This window comes from Vanellus vanellus (genome assembly GCF_965231255.1).
Source record: "Vanellus vanellus genome assembly, chromosome: 2".
NCBI classification, from domain to species: domain Eukaryota; kingdom Metazoa; phylum Chordata; class Aves; order Charadriiformes; family Charadriidae; genus Vanellus; species Vanellus vanellus.
The window spans coordinates 165,891,224-165,917,888 of record NC_138906.1 but is presented as its reverse complement, the minus strand read 5'-3'; the positions used below and the strand labels follow the sequence as shown (position 1 = coordinate 165,917,888).

Sequence of the window (26,665 nt, the reverse complement as noted above, 5' to 3'; positions counted from 1 at the left end):
ACACCTGATGAAGCTTTGACCCGCCGTAGTCCGTCTTGTTGAATACGTAGCGTGCTCTGTGGTCCAGCTTTTGCCCGTGCCACTTTACCGCTTTTCTAGACTGTGCCCCAGCCCAGCTGGGCGATGCCACCGGCCAGCAGTGGCCCAAATACACTGGTTTGGCCCAGCCATCCTCTTCAGGAGGGATGACCACGTGGCCACAGCTCTTGGCCTCCTCCAGGTCAGAGCACACTCCTTGGCCTGTTTTATTTCCTGCTGTAGGTGGTAACCATCTGGTTTCACTCTTGTTTCTTCTTCTTGCTAGTTCAAACATTACTTTAAGTCAGTATGTAGTACGATTTTCCCATACTCCTCTTTTCACTTGCTGCTATTATTATTTTTACAGTAATATGTGCACTTTTTTGTTGTTTTATAGCATTATTAGATGCCCCTACAGAATTAAATCTGTTGACCAAGCTGGTTCCAGAATACAGCATACGTTCATGTATATTGAAAGCAGGTGCAACCATCTGCTCAGCCTGCTGAGAAGTTTTTGATTATATTTGATAAATCATAGGTAATACTGATGTAGATAAGGAAAATTTTTTTATCAAGTTTATTGCAGTTGGAATGGGTTTCTTACAAAAGCGCAGCTCATTTGTGGAGAATATGAAGATAACTTGTTTTTTCCTCTTCGTGCATTGAAAATAGTAATTCCAAAAAATTAAACTTCAGACATATTTATTCTAAAATTGTTTGGGCGGTATTTTAGTTTGTTTCAGCACTGAACTGATCTTTCTGTGATACGTGCCTACTTCTTTTGCTGTAGGTGAAAAACGACTATATGTTAGAAATAGCAGATCAAGTGGACCAGGAAATTGCTTTGAAACTAGGTTGCCTTGAAATCCGGTAAGCTGATAATTTCATTTATTATTCAACATGTTTCTGACTGAATATATACATTAATTTTGAAACTGCTTATAGTTCATCGATTTCTGACCAGCATAGTTGAATAAAACATCATAAGACTTTTTTTGCTACATAGTAATTTGAAGTAAAACTAAATAGATGGTATTGTAACCAATTTCTAGTGATTTTAAATTAACATTAATTTAAAAACTTTAATTAATTACCTCTTGATCCTGCCTTTTGGGGTGAGTTCTTCATCTGAATAATTCAAAGGCCTGTAGAGTACAGTGAAGTATACTTAAAAAAAAAATGCATCTGTGGTGTTATTTAGCAAATAGTCTTGTCATTGTGCATGTATAAATCCTACAGCTAGAGAGTGTAATTAAAGATAAATGCTGCTACCTTTCCTCTCTGCGTTTACTCAATTTTTAATGTGCTATTTTCAAATGATTAAATCTTAAGGATTCTTTTGGGTGGTTTTGATGTTCTTGTCAACTGTGTAGACAGCTGGAAAATAAAGATAAATTTATCAGATTAAGAGATCCTTGAGAGAGCTCCCAGCACAGCTTTTGAAATGCATGTTTTGGGTTTTGATAATTTGTGGAGAATTTCCGGCCTGAAACATTTGCTTTAGTTATGCTGTTGTCTCGCACAGGGAGATTAGGAAAGAAGTAATATTGATAGGAAATTAATGGCAAATGTAAACTTGTTAGCAGAGAATAAACGTGTCTTTGAACAATATTTTCCAAAATAAAACATAATTTAGGCTTACTGCCTCGGTATTGCAGGAGAACGTGATGTCTTTGCTCTAAGTTTTGCCAGTAGCCCCAGAGAAAACAAAATTTTTATGTAACTGCAAACTCCTTGCACACTTATAAAATAGTTGATGCTTTATTTCAAGACATGTAATTAACGTAATAATCCATGATTATTATGTTAGCCAAGTTCTGCTTTCCATGGTTCTCGTGCCGTGGCTCTTCGGAGCATTTTCATGAGAGATTTCTAGTAGATGACTGCTGAGACTGTCTAACCATAAGCCTTACTAGTCCCCTTTCTCAGTGAAAACCGTGATCCCAGCCCTCTCCCAACAGCAGCTACTCAATCTTGATTTATTTATTAATTTATTTGTTAACGTGAACATGTCTGGATTGAAACTGTTGGTTTTCCTCACTCCCTGCTTCCTCTGGTTCTCCCTGTTACGTGCCCAGACACGAGTGCTGTTGCAGAGGAGGGAGATACTGGCGGAGGTAGGAAGGAGCTGCTGAAGGGCAGGTTAAATCACTTCTTTGGGAGCAGCGTAGTTAAGCTGGTTTCATAGTGGTCCTGAAAAGGCAGTACTGCTATAGTCCTGTGTAGTGTTCCTTACACAAAATTATTTTGTAAAATAAAAATCTGATCTGTTGAGGGAGGAGAATAATGTACTACTTTTTATATTTGAATTCATTCTGCCAGGGTTTTCTAATGGTAAGTCTGAAAGATTTGACTGTGTTGATGTTGTAGTTTTAGTCTGGATCATCCATTAATTTTCACTTTCAAATATTTTTCCTGACTTCAGGAGATCCTACGGAGAGATGAGAGGCAATGCATTAGAAAAGAAGTCCAACTATGAAGTGTTAGAGTAAGTATTGTGGTCTAGCTTGAGTTTTGAACTGTTTCTTAATCAGGGACATTAAATTCAGTTCAATAACGGAACGTTTCTGTTTTAATTTTTTGTTCCGTGAAGTTTATTGAGATCTTTTGAGTGCTTTAATATAAGAACAGAATGATGAACCCTATCAAGGTGTAGAAGTAGGAGGAGCACCTTTAACTCTGGTCCAGGGAAACAAGGTTGGAGGTGCTTAAACTTGATCATGAGGCTTATTATGATATTTTGTGATTTTGCTAACATTTATGGGTTGGTTGGTCAAGTCTAGTTTTAAGGTGGTTCTGTTTCTAGATGGTTTTCTGTGCATAGCTGCATTCTTCAGTTGTGACTCATCTGTGGTAAAGTTTGAGTTACTTGAAAATGTTTGTGGTATTGTTTTTTCTTCTGTTTGCTCCGTATGTGGGTTTCCTGAATTGTGACCTTGCAATTAGCAAGTTTACTTACCTATGTATCACAAATTTTAAGAAGACCAAGAAGCCTCCTTATATCGAAAGTATTTTGTTTATTTAATCATGTTGTACAGAAGATGGCTTCAGTCCAAACAATCCAAAGTCCTTTAGAAGCTTCAGGGATTGAAAACTGGTTTTATTTGTATTAATTTAGTGGAAGAAGTTTCATACATACATACATACACCAATGATTTGTGCTTCACGACTAATTAGCTTTCTGAAAAGATACTGTACAGTTTAACATAAAATCGGGATAGAAGGTTGGTGTAGCAGTGACATCTCTGTTATTTTTTTTATTTTTAATAAGACGTGTGCTATCTTTTAGAAGTGTGAAATTAGAGAATTTGGAGGTGGAAGATAAGATTTTTCATCACAATGAATAAATTCACAAAGATTTTTGAGAAAACTATGTGATTGTAATAGGTAAAGGTAACTTAAAGGAATTGTCTTCTTATTTATGTAGTGCTCCTCTATCTGGGCAGAATTTTTTAAAGCTTTGGTTTTGTTTGAATTTGGGTTTTTTGGAAGGACTTCAGTTTTCTGTCAGTAGCTACTAGTAGAAATACCCTGGTTGAGGAACTGCAGAGAAAGGACTAGTAAAGACGAACGGAATGAGCAGGTAGGCAAGGCTAAAAGGTGATCTAAAAAAGATTTGAAAGTACTGTGACCCAGAGAAATTCTGATGCCGTGTCATCTTCGGGAAAAGAGTTACAGTGGTTACAGTTTACATATGTTCCAGCAAGAACTTAAGAAAGGCATTTTTAAGTCAGTTATTTAGCAACTCGTAAGTTAGAAACATTAGGAATTAGGTTAACAGCTTTGGACACAGTGAGACAAAGGAAACAAGGGTCGTAACAGCTGACATGAGGTATTAATTAATAATTGTAACAGGTCCTGGAGGACTCGGTAAGGGGCTGCTTCCAGTTTAACAGTGACATGTTTCTTTCAGTGCATGTATTTTCCAAGCAGTAACTGTTTTGGTAGGAAATAACTTAATTGGTGCTGTGAAAGACACGATGAAGTAAAACCCTGATATGCAAAATGTAACAGCTTAATGCCATGCAAAATTGGAAATGTAGAATTGTGTACTTAAGTTTTTGTTTTTTTTTTTTTTACAAGCAAAATGTTTTTTATATGGGATTCAGCTGGGAGAGATGAAGGATAAAAGCACCTAAAGTGGCTATAGATAATTATAAGCTAGTAAGAGTCTGCAAAAAGTGTCAGAGAACCCCCAATTTATTCATTCACTCTTACCACCTTAATAGCCTATAAAGGTTTATCTATGCAAGTAATGTTTATTTCTCAAGTGAGGCTTTTTGTTTGTTTGGGTGGTTTGGGTTGGGTTTTTTTGCTAGTTTTAGTACATCATGAAGCACTTAACCAGCTGAGTGCAATTTTTAAATGACACTTTTTTGCATTTAGTGTGATTGCTTCTCGCCTGTCTTTGTCAGATGTCTTATTTGATGTATATTTGTCTTTGATCGGATTTTCATACAAGACCAAATCTGGATGGGAAATGGTAGAGGGAATCAAACTGTTAAGTAGCCTTTAATAGTTGGGCCTTCGTGTAATGAAAGAAGAATTTTTTCATAATAAACGTGATGCCTGTTAGCATAGAGCAGGGATAATTACAAGTACAAAAATGGGAGCTATATGGAGGAACAGCTGCAGCCACAGTTTTCTAAAAAGCATGTTAAAGTCTATTATGTTAATCTAATGTTACTTTTTTGTTGTAACTTCAATTGAGATGAAAAATAGAAATAAAGATATATGTTGCCTAAAGCTGCTTATCATTATATGACAAGCAGTATCATTTATCTGTAGTTGGTATTTTATTAATCCTATTGAAGTTTATGCATTAAAAAAAATTAAATTTACAGTTAAGCCCACCAGTGGGATGGAGCAGATGAGGTTAAAAACAAAGCTGTAGTGGGACTGTGTGAACCAGGATCTCGTTACTAATTATCTCTTACTGGCAATCAGAAAACAGATGTCTGAGATTCTTAAACTGGAGGACTGAGTTGGTGTGTATCCCAAATGGGCCGTTTTACCCCACACAATGCAGCTGAGGAGGGAAGGGAAGAGGATTGTAGGGTTATGTGTTTAAAACTGGTTGTATGGCCCAATTTCCAATGGTTATTCTCTTATTTATAGGTACCCATAGTTTGTTATGAACCATGGCATTAAATCTGTATGCTTCTTACGTTAAATTCTCCTCCAGTAAATAAATTTGTGGTCTCAGTTAAACACAGGATATGCTTTATGAACAAATTTTATTGAGTTGTCTTTTGCTGAACTCCGCATAAGAATTTCTTCTGAATTTGTTACGTACAGATCTGTACAAAAGGCTACTCTGCAACTTTCTTAATAACGAACCGAGTCAGGTTGTCGCAGCCATGTGCTGCAGTACTGTTAAACTGAGTAATACTGGAGTGGTGTAGGGTGCTTCATTTTTGAAAAGACCATTTCTCTCTCAAACGCTTCATGTTAAACTAATATATTCCTTGTCAAAATGTCTTTGCATGTTATTTAGATGGTAATAGTGTGTTAGGTTTATTTAACTGTGTGGGATGATAAACTGCATATCATTTGCATTTGAGAAGAAATGCATCAAAGGAATTAACATTTATGAAAGTTTTATAATCTTTCAGCTTACTGTCATTGCACAGATGCCAGCGTTCGCTGCTGCCCGTGAATGTTCTGCTCCTCTTAGTTGAGGATGTTTTTAGTATGTTTTGTGAAATTGCATGCTACTTGTCTTTAGAGAGCTTTAAAAATACCCTGGGTTATTATTTTGAGTAAGCTTTTGGTATTGTCTTTAATGTTGGCTTTCTTCTTGTGCCATTAGGTAGCAGTAAATACCTACTGTATATCTCAAACTCACTAGAGGCTTTTCTTTTTTTTGCCAAATGTAAGAATTCCAGATGAATTTCTGCTTGTGTTCGAAGCATGCGGTCATGGAAAGCTTTCTTGCGTACTCATTTCGGAAGCAGATAAGCGTGTACGTTAAAATAGATTGTAGCCTCTTAAATTTAAAGGAAAAGTCAGTAACGCCTTTGGGAGGCAAGGATAGAAGTCCTTTTCCTATTTACATTTTTATTTTAGTTTTTCCTTTTTCGCATGCAGATTTTCTGCTAATACTGTACAACTAGCTCACGGTCACGAAACTTGTGGTTGCATAACGATCACCTTCTGCACTAACATATCTCTGGCAACTTCTCAGGCATCTTTCTTGAAGCTAATGTTTATTTGTAGTGATAACATACACGTGCCAGGCCTAAGCTGGGTGCAGCACATCTGAGCCAGGAAAATACTTAATCTTTACGGCTCTGGATTTCAAATTAGGGCTGCAGCCCTATTTATAAGTGTGGAGGTGAGTTTGATGTAATTCAGTTTGCGAAATCTGAGCTCACAGACAGAATTAGGATCCTGATTTACAGATGCAAAAAGTGAGATTACTTGCAATAAAAAGCTGGGAATTTTAACGTTAGATGCTCAATATGAGGAAAAAATGACAGTAGAAATGAAAAAAAATCCACTTTAGTTATAGTCCTGCAAAGGGTAAAACAGTGGAATGGCAGTCAATGTGCTTACTGAGCTGAGGTCATGAGAAATTCTTTCTTTTATGTTGTATCTCCTACTCAATTCTAATAGATATTTATTAGAATTTGCATTTTCACGTTGTTCCCTTCTCAGCTTCCTACATGCTGTACATACTTTTTCAATATTCTTTAAGCTATTAAAACGTACAAATAGCAGTTTTTATTCTCAAAACTTCTCTTTGCCCAAGCCAACATTTCAAATAATACGCTTTCCAAACCAGGTACCTGTTGTAAATGTGATATCCCTTTGAGTTTAAACTGGAAGATACTGCTGTCCCACGCTTGCTGTGGAGCGGCTGTGGTTAGCGTTTTAATCGTACTGCGTTCGTCACTCTGAGATTGTGAAGGACCTTACTATGAAAATCATTTACTGTGTTGCATGTGATAGTTAAAAAACAGAACAAAACAAAACCCAAAACACTACGCTGAAAAAGAGCACTATAATATCGCACAATGCTTTTTATGTTAATGCTGTGTGTGTTTTTGTTTCAGGAAAGATGTTGGGTTAAGACGTTTTTTTCCGAAGAGTTTACTAGATTCAGTGAAGGTAATTATAGTTCCAATCAATTGTATACTACTAAAAAAAAATCAGTGTCAGAAATCTGAAAATTTCATTATAATTTTCACCGTATAGTTGTAAGGGAATGGCTGTGCAGTTGTGCCGCAGAACTGAGATAGCAGTGATTTACGCGGCCTCGCTGAGCTATTGTAAGAGAGGGACAGCTCTGCCTCTCACCCAAACCTTATGGACAGAAGTTCAAAATGAATCTTCAGATCCTTTAGTATGAAATACCTTCCCCCCCTCTCTCCCCCCCCCCCCCAAAAAAAAAAAAAAAAGAAAAATGAAACTTCTGGAGAACGAGAACGAGGAAGGGGACATATAAGAAACCAGCATATTTTTAGTGGCAAGTCGATAAACCGTGTTCTGCCTTCCTTGCTCAAGGCTGTATCCGACTCATTCAAGGAAGATTTCCAGTAATTTCCACTTATGTTAATCCTTCTTAAGACTGTAAATGTTAGTCGAATCTCGCTTCCACTGAAGTCCATATGTTCCCAGAGTAAAAAATGCAAATTTTTCTTGACGTGTTTTGAAAAGAGGGGGGGGTGGGGTGGGGGTTAAGAATGGTCACCAAGTATTTTTACAGCTATAGCTGTCTTTATATAAATGTCTTGGGAAAATATCTCTTACCATTCATATGTGCAAGTATAAATCATAAATTGGTATTTCAGAGCTGGATTTGGTTAGCAGTGATGGCTTTATAGAAATAATAGAATTCAACTTCAGATTGTGAAAGTTTCTACTTTGTGATTTAAATGGATAAACAGAAAAGGTCTGTCATGAAGGGGTTTTGTTTCAAAAGACTTTTGAAAATCAGAAGCTAATGAAGTCAAGTGGATTTAAGTAATCCCTCTGCATTTTAATTTAAGCAATTATCCGAAACTGTATTCTCTTCTAATGGGAGAAATTGTGGTGAAAGGCTCCAGAGGTAAAAGAATGAATAACTGCCTCAAAAAATGGTACTACAGAGCCAGAAAACTGACCAACAAAGAAAATTGCTCTTTAGAAATGATGGAATGGAGAGAACAGCAGAAAGAGGTAGCCAGGATTGCCAGAAGGTGAAGCTGAGTAGAACCTTGCAAAGACGCGACTAAAGTGTTGCACATATGAAGAGGAAGAATGGGTCTGCTTTTTAATGAGAATGAAATCCCTCTTAAAAATGATCTAGGATTGGTTCAAGTGATTAAATGACTCTTTCACTTTGTGAAGACAATTGATTTTGAACTGGCAGGCAAAGGAGGGCTCCTGATGGCCATAAAATATAAAATTAATTATTTCTCTCTTAATAGAGAGGTAAAGCTTAGAGTGTAGTGCAGTGGTAATCAAATCTGTTGATGTTAAACATTTAGGAGATGCCAGCTGTACGGGGGATATCACTGTAAAAGAAGACAAGACTGGAAAAATGAAAATCAAAATATTTAACAGTGGAAAGTATGAGGCGATATACAGGGGTTTAAAACCAGGAAGTTCAGCTTTATTTGGGGAGCTCATTAAATAAATTTTAAAAAGTCAGGAGTTTAAGACAGCTGTATATTAGCTGATGACAGGGTGTCTGTGAGACATAACACCGTAAAAGAACGCAAGCACTGTCCCAGGAGGTCTCCAGGGAGGTTTCTCCAGGAGGAAACATAAAATTCATTGGACAGTGCACTATATCTTATATATACTGGAAATAGTTCTGTCTGTCCGTGTTCAAGAAAGAGTAAGTCAGCCTAATTCAAGCACTGAGCAAAAGTTACTGAGTCAACATTTTCATTACTTCACTGGGGAAGAGTAAGGAACTTCCCTGCGTTGCACCCAGTGAAGGGTGCCTCCGAGGTGACGGGACTGCTAAGCCGTGCCCTCTGCTTGTCGGCGTAGTCGGTGTGCAAACACCGTGGGGGAACCAAAAATTGGGGGTCAACAATTGGGGGTCAACGCTGAACCAACAATTGGGGGTCAAGGGAAATGGATGTAAACCACATTGTGTTTAGTTTGCAAATTAGGAGTCTTCCCCCGTCACCCTTTAGCATGCCTTGAGCAAAAGCTGAGAGAACAAAAGATGTTCTTAGGAAATTATTTTAAGAGTAAATTTTCGGTGCATTTCCTTTGAAGTTGTCATTTGCAGATATTTCTCATAAATGGCTCTTTTCTCTTTTAGAAGAGAAGGTTGTGTTTTGAGAACTGACTTTCTGTGGTTACACCTTATTAATGATCTCAAAGTGAAGAGTAAGTCTTCCTCGTGGCCTTAAAAGAGCCAAATAACATATACCATAACGCATGGAAGACAAGATGATGCAGAAACGGGCCAGGAGAGCAAACCATGGGCAGAATAAAGTATCTTTCAACAACTGAGTGGCTGAAATACTTGGGACAACTTGAGCTAGCAGATTTTTTTCTTTTTACAGTGTCTCGCTCCTGGTATTTGCCAGGTGTTCAGTTAAGCTTAAGGTCTTCAGTTCCCTTAATGTCGTTTTTCTCCCTAAAAAGGAATATAACAGAAAGGTCCGGTATAGTGTGTCTGTGTCCTAACGCAGTCAGAGGCAGCTCTGGGTGCAGTAGGGACGTCTCCTGACTGGCAGATGCTTTCTTTATCCTACCTGAGTATCTGCAGCCTGTTGTAATGATGTACGTAAAAGGTCCTGCTGAAGTGACACAGTAATTGGAAATTACAACAAAATGGCAGATTTCTCTGTTAACTTGATAACGTACAGGTTACGTGCTGCGTTGAGGGGCTTTTTCAACCCATACACGTGGTGTTGCAAAACTCATCATCATTTCGTATGTGAATATGCAACTCCCCTTGGATCACTGCTATTAGAGTAACTCTTTTCTGAACACTCCTTTTAAAAAATCCTGTTACTAAAAATGAATGCCTAATCTGACTGGGAGTGCTAACGACAAAAGGAAGTTTATATTTGTGTAGTGCCTGAAGCTGTTATAGGCAAGAGGAAAGAATGAAGAGTTTTAACACTGTTACAATAGGACACTCAGATATGTTTTGGTAGAGGAACAATGGTAATTCCTGTCTTAACCATGACATATTGCAAAACTAAGCAGGGTTTTGCCCTCTATCATTGTTGTTAGTTGGAAGATATATTAGAAACGCGTATTACTAGGGGGTTTTTAAACCTATTCAGTCACGTTAGATAAGGGGCAAGCTTTGGCAAAGGGAAAAAGAATAGATATGTGTTTGGTTTTGACAATTTGGCATTATGAGATGCAAACAGTGATGAAAAAACAGTGGGTCACCTGGTGCTACGACACTTTCGGAGCAGACCTGTGCTCTTCGGTCTTTTCCAACCTAAATGATTGTATGATTGTTAAGATTAGGACAGATGAGGAGAAGGCGCTGCACTTCTGTCTAGATGAATTCTACTGTTGGGAAACAGATGTTTTTATTCAGGATTCTTGATTGCTTGTTCAGTTTTGGGGCATGTTAAAGAGATTGCTTTTCAGATTCTGTTTCTATTTTCATATGAGTGGCAACCTTCCCGGGGATTACACATTATGTGCAGGCGGATACTTTGCTTTTCATAACTCTTAGTTTAGTTATCTTTGTTTTCGTTATTTTTTTTTAATGCAGTTGTTTGAAAGCCTGCTTCTGTCTTCTACGTACTTTATTTTTCAGGGTATGTAATTAGGTGTTTTGCTCTGTCCCACTGTTCCAGATGTTGGGAGGATGATTTCTGCTGCTCTATGTGATTATTTGTACCCTGAAGACAGTTAATAAAATATGAAAGATAGTTAAAATAGTTTAATTTCAATGTTTGGTTTGCTTTTACATTAATCTTTAATTTACTATTTAAATTTTATCTTTTCATATGGAAGTTATTTTGCATATTATCAGACTTTAAGAATCCACCATATTATGGCCAGTCTAAGATACTGTGCACAGAGGTTAAGATACAGCTACAGCTGGGTTGTTGCTACCAGATAAGAGAACAGCGATTTAAGTTTAAACCCTAGTATAAGGTGTAGGTTGCTGTGGTTTTGTATTGGTACACAGTTAAGAAGTTGGGAGAAATGAGGAATCTAGGAAAAATAGGTTGCAAAGGTTGACGTGTTGATTTTTATTGTAATTTATTTAAAACATTATTAGTTAGATATTCCCACTATAATATATAGCAGAAATAATTTTGTTCCCGCGTAAAAGTTAGAAGGTAGAACTGTTACTTATATTTTGAAGCTTCTTTTTTTCTTGAAAATGGTCTGAATCTCAGTGATAAAGAAACTGTTAGTGATACTAAGTGACTGAAACTCTTAAAATGCACTGTCACTGATTAGATTTAAAATAACCGATCTTTAAACATTTTAATACACAGGCTAAAACACTACGAAAGTTAATCCAACAAACGTTTCGACAATTTGCCAACCTCAATAGAGAAGAAAGTATTTTGAAATTCTTTGAGATCCTCTCTCCAGTGTACAGATTTGACAAGGAATGCTTCAAGTGTGCTCTCGGTGTAAGTAAAGGAATGCGACGGTCCCCAGAATACACGCTGTACTTACGAGTCTAATTGGTTTTCCTTAGTTCTGCAACTAATTGCTTGCTTAGTTCCTGTTTTGTGGTAGAGATGGGTCAACAAAACCGGACAACAAAATATATCTATTGATTTTATTTAGAACTTTCTCAGTTGACTGCTCAAAAAGCACCATTCCTTAGTAGGGTAAGAATTGTACATTATTAAATGTTTTTCTTGGTGCTTCGTTTGTGAAAGTCAAGCAATTTTTAACCTGTTTTTTTAAGCAAATGAGACTTCTAACTTCTTCTGTTTGTAAATTTTCCTTTAATGCCTTTTAGCCTCTACTAATTTCAAATTTTGAGAAAGGGCCTTAAGTCTGCAAGCTTTGTGAAAATACACACTCAAGTAGAAATTAGAGCATGAACATCAATGTCCATGAGAAGAGGAAATATAGGAAATATATAGTTCTTATGGAGACCTAAGATAAAACACATGGAAATGCATTTTGAGTAGCACGGATCCCCAGGAAACCAGTCAGGAGGAGTTTTGCTACTTATAGAATTGCTTGATTTAAATATATTTTAAATTGTTTGAAGAGTTTAAAAGCTTCTGGAGGTGAATTACTAAAAACTGTAATTATAACAGAGGAGGACAGTGTTTCATAGCAAGGTCTTGTCTTATTATTGAAATTTTGCCCTGTCTTTCTCCTTCGGTTCTGAAGTCCAGCTGGATTATTTCAGTGGAACTGGCAATTGGCCCAGAAGAAGGAATCAGTTACCTTACAGACAAGGGTGCAAACGTAAGTCTACTTCGCTTTTCTGTTCTCAGTTACCGTCTTACCAACCATGACTTATTGTGAACTGAACTTCACACGAAGGGGAATGGCGAGTCTAATCTTTGAGTTAAACACAGAGGAGCTGGGAAATTCGGCGTATACAGCTGTTACTCAGATATTAACTCATGATTTGGGATTGGAGAAAATGCACTTGGGTTAAGTAGAGAGATGGTGTCAGCCTTAGCAGTGAATTTGTTGGCTTTTGTCCCCAGTGAAGTGCTCACTTGCAGAATTCGAAGCATTAGTGGTGACTTTTTAACAATGAAACATGAAAGTTATTCTGAATTATTCTCTTCTTTCTTAGGAATGTGTAAAGGAAGAGCTTGTTTAATCAGTTAGTGTTGAGCATTTGTGCAGTCGTTGCTGGCTTATTTGCTTTAGTTCGTACCCTTAACAACCTTTTAATTACCTGATGGGGGCTGTGTTACAGTATTTCCTCCATGGTGCAAGGAAGCATGTTCAGACAGGTTCTCACAGCAAAATGCTTGGGACCTTTACAGTCATGACTTAAGTTGAGTCCGTGTCCAACTTCTGTTGAAATTCATTCAAAGGCAGTGAAAAGTTTTGGAGATGAGGAATACGTAGCCGCCTATGAGAACATACCTTGTACAGCAGTCTGCTGTGTGTTCAGTACGCTGTGAGTGCGTGTTCCATGTGGGTAACTGTTGAGTTACCCACAAGAGGTGGTTTCCACGCTGTACTTCAGCATGTGCCTGGAGTTACTCAACAGTGACCTCTGTAGGCAAACTGGGCGCTTGGTTTCATCTGCAAACGCTGTGGCTGCGGTGGTAGCCAAAGCTTAACGGAGCTGTAGAAAGAAACGGAGGAGCAGACTTCTACAAGTGTAATTTGGAGATCAAGTTCTGCACGTGCGTTTGCAACATCAGGAATAATGGCTAAGTATTTTGCCGTAATTTTGAAATTTTCCCCACTTTTTTCTGTTGCCTTTCTGCAGCCAACTCATCTAGCGGACTTTAATCAAGTGCAAACTATTCAGTATTCAAACAGTGAAGACAAGGACAGAAAAGGGATGTTGCAACTCAAGATAGCGGGTGCACCTGAGGTATGACATTGACAGTTGTGATAAACTTCCTAGCTTTGGTTTTCCTGGGAAGGGGTGGAGAATAGTATACTCTTAATGAAGATATTCTGTGTATTGTACTTTTGTTCTGGTCTGTAACTTCATTCTGAATTTTCCTACTGTCAGCGTAATTATGGTATACTAAAAGTATACTTCACTTTTGTATGTGCACGTTTAAGCTGGGGACTGCCTCCCTGTGTGTGCGTATGAAGACTTCAGTTATTGTTAAACTCTCTTGCTCCTCCTGTAGTTACAGCCAGTGCATTATATTTTAAAATTTTACATTCCGGGAATAATGCAGCTTGATTTTTCTTGTTCCTTAAGAGGAAAGGGAAGTTGAGTGTAAGCAATCATCATTTAAAATAGATATTTTTTTTTTTATTTTTTTAATATACGTTTTTTAAATTGGTTTAGAGCTCATTACATGTTTTAGGTTTTGCATCTGGTGCTTGTATACTTTGAAATTTGTAAAAAAAAAAAAAGCTTAATTTAAAAATACCAGCCCTTAAGTGCACCTTGATAGTAGCCTGCATATGTATATGATGCTACGCCCTAAAGAGGAAACGGAGTGATTTCACTTTTGTGGAAAGGGGAAATGTGAAAGAGGGAAAATTTGTTCCCTCATATTACGTGGAGGCAGAGCTGGGAGTGAAATCAAATCTTTTCCTTGGTCCAATGCACTGGCAAACGATCACTGTGATAAAGAAGAACTTGGGAGCAAGTTGGCAAATGTGTGCAGAGGATGCTGAATGTTGGTGGTATTAAAATTAATAGCTTGTCTGTATGTCTCTCATCTTTTGCACTGTCTGTATTTTTTTTATTATTTTCATCTTTTTCGAGATAGGGAAGGTTACTTTTTAGGGTAAAGAATAAACTGCTGCAAAAGGGTGGAAAAAGGGTATCACCTGTAAGAGCTTTAAGGAATAAGCAGCTTCTTTAGAATTGTCGTACTTATATCCATGAAAGTCATAGTGGTTGTAATGAACAGTGGTTGACTGAAAGTTTAGCTAGCAAGCTGCTTAGAAGCTCAGATTAATATTACATTTGAGTGGAGGGTTTTGTCAGCTGTGCTTTCTGAACCTCATGTTTCAAATTTGCTATGTAAAAGGTAAAATAAGAATCTGACAGTTCTTTCTCACTCACATTTTTCTGTTTACTGTTTGCGAGTGTGTGTAAAGTTCTGATGCAATGACACAGCTGTTCTACTCAGTGTTTGCGATTACAATAATACGTCTTTGTTGGTGCCTTGTTTTTTTCCTTCTTCAGCCTCTGACAGTGACAGCGCCATCCTTAACGATTGCAGAGAATATGGCCGACTTGATAGACGGATACTGCCGACTGGTCAATGGAGCTACGCAATCTTTTATTATCAGGCCACAGAAAGGTAAGGAGATGTTTCGTTCTGGTAGTTGCTGTGCTTGTATCTACTGATAGATTATTTTGCATTTGAGTAGAAGACACAAGGTATCAGCAAAAAACCTCACTTGGGGGCTCTTGTCTTTCAGGGAGGAACCGTGAGGTATTTTTGTTATGAGACACACTGATAGTAAACGTCACTCCATCAAAAATTACTTAATGGCTGATAGTTTAAACTAGTTTTCAGTAACTGTTGCTTTACACTATTCTGAACTTAACTAGCAGATGTAATTAAATTGTAATTAAAGGCACTCCTAAGAAGGACACGTTGTCTTGAAATGTGATTGCCTAATATACAAGTTCTAATCAGAGAGGTTGGTTAGAATGAATTTGGATAAGATTCTGACCAGTGATGATTTTTTATAATTTCTGCCTGCCTTCTAGATACTCAAAACATCTCTGTTTACAAAGTCAAAACTTCAAGAGCAGTCTCATGAGCCTTTCTCATAAAATAGAACTAAAGCAGAAATATGTATTTTGTAGTGCTGATCAGTTGTTTTTGTAGCAACCCACAAGCCAGAAGCAGTGAAACCAGGGAGGGTGCTGGTACACCTAACTTTAAAGACAGAATTTTAATTAAATTTCATTAGAATTTCTAATTTAAGCCAGCTTTGATTACTGGAAAACACCCAAGCAAAGCTGCTTAAGAACAGAAATTTCTGTCTTCCTGAACTGATCTTTACTTCTGGAAATCAATCCCGCATTTTTGGTATCTAAAACAATGAATAAACTGTTTCCTTCTTCCCTATTTGTAACACAAGAAAGTAGACAAACCATCCCAGAAGGTCTCCAGTCTAAAGCTGAGTTCCTTTTTAGCTGTGCTTTTGCTTTTCTGTGCCACTGGTTTGCCCTGGTCTGTTGTTGTTTAAATGGGATAACATTATTGACATAGTTCAGGCCTTTCCCAGGTCCATACATAGCATCCTGCCTGTGCATGGCAGGAAAACAGGAAAAAAAGCTGAAACTTGGACATTCAGTAATGAAGAAATGTGATGTAGGGTGTTAGATGTTCAGACAGCACTTTGTAATTGTTCGAATTATTCTTAAATTTGCACCCTTAGTGTGTGTGACTAACCTTTAGCTCCAACACAAGCAACTTTGTTAGACTTTGCGGTAGTCATGCAACCTTATCTCCATACGAAGGAAAATCTTCCCTCAATGCAAACTCAGCTCTTCTAGCCAACCTGGTGCGCAACTCGGTGATAATGAACCATTGGCATGAAAATTGGATGCCAAAAGGATAAGCTAGCAGCAGTGATAATGCTAGTTAATAAACTAGAAATAAAATTGGCCTCACAAACCAGGATTTTAATTTCATTAGTCTATCCCTGTGAGCGATTGACTTTTGTGCCTCTTCTTTTCTGAAAAATCATAGTTTGGAGTTTGTTACAGTCATTATTCACTTCCAAAACTTTCCGTCTAATACCCAGTGGATTGGCTGTTTTTCAGCTGGAACTATAGTAGCCAAAGTTGAGCTTTTGAAACTTTTTCATATGTTGACACATTACCTCTTCCCACCTCTCAGTCTTACTAAGTTAATGGAGGACTCTGCCATCTGCTTTTTCTTTAGAGGCACTTGGTAAATCCAATTCTTTCCACTTCTGCACTGGTGGTATTTCGGAAGTTGGGTCTGTTCAGTCTACGTTGCCAGTGACATTGTCAGCTTGTTCCTCTCCTACAACAGCCTTCCTTTCCTTTTCTTTCCTTACCTATACATAAATGCTCTTAACTCCACAAAATACCACTGCCTGAGGATTTCCAGTTCCGTCATTCACAACAGCAACCACGGGCAGTCAAGGCCTTCGTCAAGTCTTACCCCTGTTCATCCAGCGTGCAGCCGCCGGAGCAGTGCGTTGTGGCATTGATTGTGCTCCAGTGTGTTTCCATTTCCCAACCAGTCCCTGCTCTGCTGCCCTCAACGCTGTTCTCGCCCAAGCAAGGGAACAGCTCCCACTCGAAATCTCTACAGGATTTACCGTGTCTTCTTCAATACTTACTTTTTCCACGATGCATAGAAGCAACTGCCGTCTTAAGATTAGAAGGGCACATGGCTCCTGACTTACTGCTGCTGTAGGTGGCAATAAATATTGGCCCACTCTGCACTTTTACTAATTCTTGACCTCTGACCTGATTTGCTTATCATTTATGTCTTCTAGACTCAGTGAGCTCTGTTAAGGACAAGATCTCTGATTTTTCTATATGTTGTACAGTACAAGGCACAACTATGCCTTGCGCCGTGGTTTGCCGGTAGGCATGAATGCAAAATCATACAATCATAGAATGGTTTAGGTTGGAAAGGACCTTGAAGACCATCGAGTTCCAACCCCCTGCCATAGACAGGGACACCTCCCACTAGGCCAGGTTGCCCAAGGCCATGTCCAGCCTGGCCTTGAACACCTCCAGGGATGGGGCCTCAACAACCTCTCTGGGCAACCTGGGCCAGTGCCTCACCACCCTCAAAGTGAAAAACTTCTTCCTAATGTTTAATCTGAACCTGCCCTCTTCCAGTTAAAAGCCATTCCCCCTCATCCTATTGCTACATGCCCGACTAAAAAGTCCTTCCCCAGCTCTCCTGTAGGCCCCCTTTAGGTACTGGAAGGCCGCAATAAGATCTCCCCGGAGCCTTCTCTTCTCCAGGCTGAACAGCCCCAACTCACTCAGCCTCTCCTCATAGCAGAGGTGCTCCAGCCCTCGGATCGTCCTCATGGCTCTCCTCTGGACACACTTCAGCAGGTCCATGTCCGTCTTACGTTGGGGATTCCAGAACTGGATGCAGTACTCCAGGTGGGGTCTCGCAAGAGTGGAGTAGAGGGGCAGAATCACCTCCTTTGACCTGCTGGCCACACTTCTTTTGATGCAGCCCAAAATAAATCAATGCGTTTAATGGAGTGTGTTTATTTGTGTGATACTCTTCTTGGTGTCATCTGCAAACTTACCGAGGGTGCACTTAATCCCCTTGTCCAGGTCGTTGATAATTAAGCAAAACAGGCCCCAGTATTTAGCCCTGGGGAACACCACTAGTGACCGGCCACCAGCTGGATTTGACTCCTTTGGAGCTCATAGCAATACTCAACATAGTAATTAAACGTTTCACAGAAGAGCGGTCCCCACCATGATCTGTCTTCCCAGATCCCTCCCACAGTGAGCTTTGATTATACAAGGCACATCAGAAACAAATCGTGTAGCAACTCCAGATCCAACAGATGTGCTTTCTCCCCTCTTTGAGCTTTCCCATCCCCTATTTATTGTAAATTTACATGTTTATTGCAAGTCTCCTCGTAAATTATCCTTCTTGATTACTAAAAGAACCCGTGGGTTTGTGATGATATCTGTCTCGCTATCCGTTAATAATCCACTTTTTCTTAATTTGGTAATGTTTAAGACCTGGACAGTGTTTGGCGTATTTCCATTAAGTTTGTTTTATTTTTCATAAATATTTTGATATATAGGTCCCTTTAGACCAATGTGGAAACTTTAAACTTAATATTCGTGTTGCCGTTATCACACTTAACTCTTACAGGCAAAGAGCACAAATGAAGCAACTGATAAAAACTTTAAATGATATTAGGTAGCTAAGTAGCTTTCCTGTGATCTAAGTCTAGTGGCTGAATTTAGTATTTATTAATCACTTTAAACAAGCTTTATAGTTAATTGCAAAATTGTCAGAACTCTGAAACTCTCCCCACAGGTGCCGCCCGGCAGCCCCTGCCCACATCCGGGCATGGACACCCCAATGCATATCCCCCCTTTTTTTTTTAATTGAACGTAGAATTGGGCAAAACGTTGTGGGTTTCAACTTGTAAAAACAACATACGCTTTTCCTGGAATTATGTTAGTAATGAATTTTAACCTCAGACCTACAAGAGTGCTGATGAATATTTCGTATTTTATTTGGGATATAAACTGTAAACAGCTGAGTACCGGTTTGGGAAGCACTGCCTGAAGTGAGCAGTTTGTATCCAGAGAGCATGGAGGCGTCTGTGAGATCAGCTTTAAAATGCCGTTTCAACAGTAGTTCAATGCGGACAGATTTTTCTTGCATTTTCTCCGGTGAAAGGGAAGGCGCCTCTAATACTACTTAATAGTAGTTTTTTATTTCTGGCTTCGCTTTTTTCTTTTTACATCTGCTTGCTTTTCCAGCTTCCTTCCATGTCTGGTCCTCCACTTGACACGTATCTCCAGCAGCCAGGAGAGGGATGCTGTCCCTGTGCCAGGTCAACATATACATCAGATTGTGGCTTAAGAGCAGTGCTGTGTGCTCCTTCCTTCTCCCCAGGGCTGAGCGTGCGTTGGCCACCTCTCCCACCCCTGCCAACCCAGAGGACAAAGGTCCGGTTCTGTTCAGTGCATGACAGAGCATTGCTCTGCTGCTAATGAGAACAAAATCTGTCGTGCCTCATAGAATTGAGCACAGGACAGTGAAAAGGAAGATGATCAGAAATAATGGGTATTTAGTTTCATTGGACCCATGAATGCTGCCTGTTTTTCCAACCAATTTGGGAACAAAATTCATTTAACTTGGGTTAGAGTATCTGCTTTTCTCTGTCCATCCGTATCATTTCATCTCAACGTTTTCCCAGCTGTCTTCAATTCCTTGCACCTTTGTCACCTGCTACTCCTTAATTACATGTTCATAGAATCATAGAAGGGTTAGAGTTGGAAGGGACCTTAAAGATCATCTCGTTCCACCCCCCTGCCATGGGCAGGGACACCTCCCACCAGCCCAGGTTGCTCAAAGCCCCATCCAACCTGGCCTTGAACACCTCCAGGGACGGGGCAGCCACAGCTTCTCTGGGCAACCTGGGCCAGTGCCTTACCACCCTCAGAGTGAAAAATTTCTTCCTGATATCAAATCTAAATCTCCCCTCTTCCTGTTTGAAGCCATTACGCCTCACCCTATCGCTACATGCCCTTGTAAAAAGTCCTTCCCCAGCTTTCTTGTAGGCACCCTTTAAGTACTGACAGACTGCTTAAAGGTCTCCCCGGAGCCTTCTCTTCTCCAGGCTGAACAATGCCCGCGCTCTCAGCCTGTCCTCATAGCAGAGGCGCTCCAGACCTCTGATCATCTTCATGGACTCCTCTGGACCTGCTCCAGCAGGTCCATGTCCTTCTTGTCTGATGATACTACTACTCTTCAACTAGCTATATAATACCACTTCTATTTGCATTCTCCTTATCTCACAAAACATGTAGAATGGGTTTACTGTTAAGATGGAGTCGGGATTTTGTTGTGAGAGATTTCATTACAATGCTTCCTTTATATTTCGCACCAATAGGAAGCTGTTCAGGTAAGTGGAGACCTTCAGGAAAAGAACGGGATTCTCGTTGTTAAAGAACTTTAATACTACATTGGAAAGTTAGAATTCTATCTTTCTCTCTTAGAATTCTATCTATCTATCTATCTATCTATCTATCTATCTTAGAATTCTATCTATCTCTCTTAGATCTTTTTTGATAGGTAGTAATTGACTTCAGCATACACAAAGCAGTTGCCACCTATATTTTTTGCTTTCTTGAGAAGTTGGGGTCTGTGTTTGCAGGAGAGAGAAACAAACTCATCTGCAGCTGAGGTCAGTACTTTGAACGTACGAAGCATTGTGGCCCTGCAAGTGTTATGAAATCATTCACTGATGTTTCTGAAGTCCCCAAATATGATACTGATGTGCTCTGCACAAAAAAAAAAAACCACCCCAACCTAGAGGAAACTAAAAGTTCTGAATTTAGAATACAATTTGAAAAGAGTGCAGTTAGTATGTGATAGAGCTACACGTTAAGCAGTGAGGAAAATGATTTTGAATAGCTTCTCATTAGTTGCACACCAGTTATTGCAATTTAAAAATACCAAATGATGAAGTTAACTTTGCAATTTAATAAGCTGCTTTTAACACAGAGGTTTGTATATTTCTATCGTTTCCTAAGTGTTTAAAAACAACAGACTATAGGTATGATTTACCAGTAACACACGTGATTAATCAGCAACATCTAAACCATTAAATACATTGCCAAATGTGGGAGTAGTGTTGAAATAATTAACAGTGGCATCATAACTTGGTGTAAACTAGTGCATGGGATGCTTTCGCAAATAATGATGACAGCTGGTGGAGATATGAGATAGAACTTCAGGTTCTTGAGTCTCCTTCGCAACCCTAGGGGTGCCCGCACAGTAGCGGGCATGACTCTGCTGCCTTTTTCGCTGAGTTTGATGTCCTTTGCCCCGTTCCATCCAGCGTGAATCCTCTATTGTCTGGGTACCTCCCCCCAGTCTTTTTATTGCCAGGCTGTCACCTTCAAGCATCCGATCTCATACTTGTCACTCCACTCTACCTTTCAGGATCTTTGCCTTCGTTTCCCTTCCCAGAAGGTATCGTTCACCCTAACATCGCAATAGCCTTCTCTCCCACCTCATGCTTCTTGTATAACCTTGCTGTCCTTCCTCTGCTCTCCAGTTTCAGGAACGTGCTCTAGTCACTTTGCCGAGCTGCTCTAGGTCTTCTTCCAAGTCACAGCTCCTTTTTCCCCTTCTTTCCTGCATCTTCCTTTTCAACACCCCCAACAGCCCTTGAGCTGCAGCTCTCTTACCCTTTCTGCACTTCGGTGGACCCGTTTGCTCTTCAGCGCCTTTAAGTACAGTTGAGCCTGTCTTTTTATTCCTGTGTCGAAACCCACTGGGAGAGATCTGACTTTGTAGCCTTGGGCTTGATTTGGAGCGTGTGCAGCCCAAGTCCAGTGCTGGAGTCTCCTCTCTGAGGAGGAATTTAATCTGTAGCTTTGAGGTTGTAAGAGCTCTGCTGAGCATGCCTGCACTGCAGTGGTTTTTTTTTTTCCCCAAAAGAAAACTGGTAGTTTGACTAAAATTAGGTAGACTTCCATTGAGATGATGAAAGGAAACATCTTGATACAATACCTATCTCATATAGGAAATTACAGTGAATCCTTGCTCGAAACTATGTAGGCCTGGGTGATTTCCAAAGGTTGTTTTTCTTAACATTAAAAGGTCTGAGCAGTCCCGTGAAAGTCAGCCAGCCAATCCGCGGCAGAAATTTAGCATGGAAACAATAGACCTGATTAGTGAAAGTACAGCCGAGTTGTAGGAAATGGAAAATGGATCTCTGAACTTCAGAGTCCATGTTGCATCGTTTATGAATTAAACATTGTTTCAAATAAACTTAAAAACAAACCTACGTTTTGAGCCAAACTATGTTGTTCTACCGTTAGACAGAAAAAAAATGGTAACAAAATACTGTAGTTTGCCATGTATAGCACGGTGTCAGGGTATTGGGCATTTCTCTACTCAGTCCCAAAATACGCAAAGGTGAGACTGTAGTTTTATAGGGTCTGGAAACTTCAGAAATTTTAACATAGGATAAGAACAAGCTAGAATTTACATTATTTTTGTGTAATCAATATACCTCGCCATTTCCTGAAAGTGTGGCTCTGCCGTTTTCTCTCAAGTCACTTTATCAGCACTACAGTGATTTAGAGAGTGATACCCATTTTAATTGCCTTTTCTCTCCTTCCCTTCACGCTTTGATCTACTATAAATCATTGGTGTTTTACTAAAGGATTAGTAACTTCCCCGTCGTCCTTCCCCACACGGACACCATGTGTCTCCTCAAATCCAGTAGGGAAAAAAAAGCTTGATGATGTACATCCAAGTTTTTATTATACAATACCATTATCAGAGGAAGACCAGCAAGGATTTGAAAATAGTTTACAAAAAGCCAACTTCATCTCTGGCTACTAAGCAACCAAATTTGAAATTAATACGATATGTTACATGCTTTAATGATTTATTTCAGTTGTCTTGCTTGGAAGTCCAAGTTGGCTTCAGTTGTTTTATTTATATGTCAGCACTTAGCATGTCTTGGAGATAAAAGGAAAGCATTTCTCACTAGAGAGATGAGATACTGTCATACCTTCTGCAAGGTGATTTATCGGAGTTATTTGTTAAGAATACAAAAGAACTTTTATATTCTGGATACGTTGTTCTCTCAGATAAGAGTTTGCCAAAAGGTCTGTATCACTGGTTAGAAGGAGTTGTGTTGGTACGCTGCTCTAAATACATGCCTAGAACAGACTTTTGAATCAACAGTTTCCCCGAGAGATTGTGATGATTATTGCTCCAGGCATGTAGATATTGCATATTGAGAAAGGTTATTTGGAAACTTGAATAAAATTTTAATCCTGTTTTCTTTTTGTTTACACAGAAGGTGAAAGAGCTTTACCGTCAATACCAAAGTAAGTGTTACACTTTCTTTTCTTATATATTAAAAAAAAATGTTTTGAAAAATAGTTTTGCTTAAGTGATGCTTTAGGACTTTTTATATGTGCTTAATTTTTATTGTTGCTTATATGTGCTTAATTTTTATTGTTGCTTTTGGATTCTAGGACAAATAGCAGGCGGTCATTAGGGACCATGGGGCATAAATGACTGACTGCAGCATTAAGCTATACAGATAGCAGAAATAAAATCAGAGGGAAAAAGCACATAATGCATTGAACATATTTGACAGTAACAAAAGAAGGATGTTTTGGAAAAAACTTGACTGGGATTCAGGCTGTTTATTTTGAGTCCATGAGTAAATGTACTTACAGGAGCGATGCTAAACAGTTTTTGAATTGCTGTTTCAATCTGTGCGTCAGTCTATGCTCTTGTTTTTCCTATTTGTCCCCTTTTCTGCTTATGTGAAATACAGAAAGTATTTTTTTTCTGATATCATAAAGCTGTCATGTCACCTTTTGTTAATAAAATTTCTGTAATGGGGCCAGTCTGAGTTGAGATCTCTAGGTTCAGTGTAATAAAGAATACCATTTACATAGCAAATACTTCTTAATCTGTTTGTTGGTTTTTTTTACATACAGTAATGTAGAAGAATTCTTCTGATAGTAACTGTGGGTTTGTAGAGAATGCTAATCTGTGTCAGGCAAATTGAGCTGCCCTTTTTTTCCTCTGGCTAGTTTTATGGTGATACGGTATCCGAGGTATGCTGAGACATGCTGTCTGCATCTAGTAATTCTTACGTAAAATATGCTGAGATGCTCTCTGCATTTTTCTCCTTCCCAAGCTTTAAGGTAAATAAGGAAAGATTTCTAATTTAACTCCGCTTGAACTAAGAATGCTTCTTATATTGTTGGAATTGGTATTCCATCACGCAGAGGTAGGCAAGCCGATTAATTCTTCCGGCTGATTCTCCGCACTCCTGGTGTCAGTGGCTCGGTCTCCGTCCGATGTGGCAAGCTGTGATGGTTCTCTCCCCTTTCCACATGCGGTTTCTTATGGTGGCCTCCTAAACTTCAGTCCTTTAACCAAGCCACTTGGGGTTTTTTTTGCTTTTTTTTCAATCTTGACTGCATTCTCTGTAGCCACGTTTGGACCCAGTTTAAAGCCACTTCTCATTGGATTGTTTTCCTTGAAACTTACCGGGCAGTGTCACCGCTATCCAGGAGCAGGAGATAACTGTTGAAAGACCAAATGAAATTTAGCAGTTTGTAATGTCTTATCGCTTCCTTTTTCCTTTGGGACACAGGGACCCTGCCTACTTTGACCCAGCCGCCTCATTCTGTTTCTTCCTTGATTCCTGGCAGGAGTCCAGAATTATTATTATAACTTTTTTAACTGTTGGGTGGAGTATGGGACAGTGTTCCTGAATCAGCAAGAAACTAGCAAGTTAGATACTAGTGATTGCTCTTCCTTCACAGGTCCTGCTGCAGTGCTCGCAAGCCAGGGTGCAGGAAGAGAGGAGTTAAAATGCAGGGAGGAAAAGGAAATTAAAGCTGTTGCTGGAAGCAGTAAAATCGCTAAACTTAGTGCTCACTCATATGGAAAAGGAAAGCTTGTCTTAAATAGATACAACTGAGAAACACAGAATAACTTTCTAATTACATAAATTGTATCCTTTTTTTTATTTGTAGGGATTTCTCGGATAAGGTTTGAAGGCAAAGCTTCTTCCCATTTTTGGGACAGTTTACCAAAACTGAAATTGCATGCTTGACTCTGTTTAAACAAGGGCTCCACGTATGCTCTTAGTCTGGCAGCAGAGGAATGGGCTTTTTTCAAATATATAAAACTACTATCCAACAGCATCTTGGATCTGGAAAGATTTGCCTTTGCCAGTTGAAATTCCAGATTTCTGAAAGCATGAAGGGCAGTACTCTCTTACCATTAAAATTGTGTTTATATATGTACGTGGAAAAAATTTGGAAGAATTCATTGGAATTTCTGATACTGATGAACATCTATACCTGACTACATTTAAATGTAATGTTTTTCTTCATTTACTTGACATGTAAAGAATTTAAAATTGTTGTACAGAATGAGTCATCTTACAGACGAAAACTCAATTCAAACTTTATTTCCAGTAGATAACAGAGAAAGTAGAAGCACCATCAGATTACGTACGTTGACAGTGTTTAGACATGCACAGCTTGATCTTCGAAGTTTGTAAAACTTCGGCTTTGTTTTTTCCTTTAAATTTCCTCTGTTGTTGTGAATCGGTATGCTAATTAAAACGGTAACGCATTCTCTCCGCTCTTACTCCCCCAGATGGGTTTGAAATGGTAGATTCCTTTCTGACTTTTCTCCCCCTCACAATCTGTCACTGTGGGCAATGGATTGGCCCTGCTAATTACAGGAGGTGCCCTGTTAGGATGAATTCCCGGTGTATGTGACCGTGAAGAATGTACAGCATTCAGCGATTCCAACCTCTGTTTTACAGGCTGGCCAACAATGAGAAGCAAGGAGTAAGGTCACACACAGTCTCTGTGTCAGGTAAGGCTCATAAAAAAAAAAATTAAAAAAAACCCAAGTTTATTTATAAAGCTAGCAGACGTTTAGGTAGATTTTTCACTCGCAGTTAGCTCACTTCTCGCTACGTGGCTATTGACTTTCCCAAGACCGTAGCTGTGCTGCCTCAGTACTGCAGTTTTTAAAGAGAAACTTTTTGCAGCCATCCTGTGCGGTGTCGCTTGCGAGAACAGCCATATCCCTGCAGTAACGCGGGGCCCGAACACTTCAAAGCAAGGCAGCTTGTCAGTATTTTCACTTAGCTTTGTAATGAAGTAGAATGTCGTGGGCTAGAACTGAAATTACCTGAGTGTGTGTTAATTATGAAGGAGCAGCTTTGAAAAGTGAAAATAGGCAATTAAATATTAATCATCGCTTTTCAGAAAGAAGAAACTTAATAGCTTTTTTTTTTTGTAGCTGATGTTTAGATCAAAGCACGTAGTTTTTGCTATTGAAAATTGCAAGTTAATTGAAGCATGAGCATGTGAGGTAATACATGTTGTTTCTCTAGTTTATAGGCTTGTAAGATTTCTGTTAGTTATTGTGGGTTGGTTTAAGTTTTCGTACTTGAGGGAGAACATTTTTCTTTTACAGAATCTCAGAGCAAATCCTTTGAGAGATTGATTCAGTGTCTCAGTAGGAAATACATTTCTAAATCCTTATACGTAATACATATTAAGGAGATTTTTCCATGCAAAAGTGTATTAATATTACGATGTGTTCCTATAGATTACTAGTATTTGGCCACAAATTTCAGGAACTGTCACCCAGTGGAGTGTCCACCCCTGACTCAAAGGAAGGCTGCAGCCCTACTTTAACAGTTAGGTGAGCGCTTAGTGGCAGATATTCAAAAAAACAACGTATTTCACACAAGAAGGAGGAAAGATATGTAGGTGTTTGATAAATTTCCTACTTTTCAGATGCCTTTCCCCACCCTTAACCTTTTTTTTAAAGGTGTTTGA

General features: G+C 39.0%; 1 protein-coding gene across 1 annotated transcript in view; it reads left to right on the top strand.

Moving 5' to 3' along the window:
* Positions 1–26,665, top strand: part of PTK2 (protein tyrosine kinase 2) — a 165,846-nt gene that overhangs the window by 70,665 nt on the left and 68,516 nt on the right. The window contains exons 5-13 of the mRNA XM_082498859.1: positions 809–888; positions 2,444–2,506; positions 7,077–7,131; positions 11,448–11,588; positions 12,310–12,387; positions 13,379–13,486; positions 14,771–14,888; positions 23,128–23,158; positions 25,636–25,688. Coding sequence (XP_082354985.1) covers positions 809–888; positions 2,444–2,506; positions 7,077–7,131; positions 11,448–11,588; positions 12,310–12,387; positions 13,379–13,486; positions 14,771–14,888; positions 23,128–23,158; positions 25,636–25,688 — 727 coding nt within the window. The remainder of the gene's footprint in view (positions 1–808; positions 889–2,443; positions 2,507–7,076; positions 7,132–11,447; positions 11,589–12,309; positions 12,388–13,378; positions 13,487–14,770; positions 14,889–23,127; positions 23,159–25,635; positions 25,689–26,665) is intronic.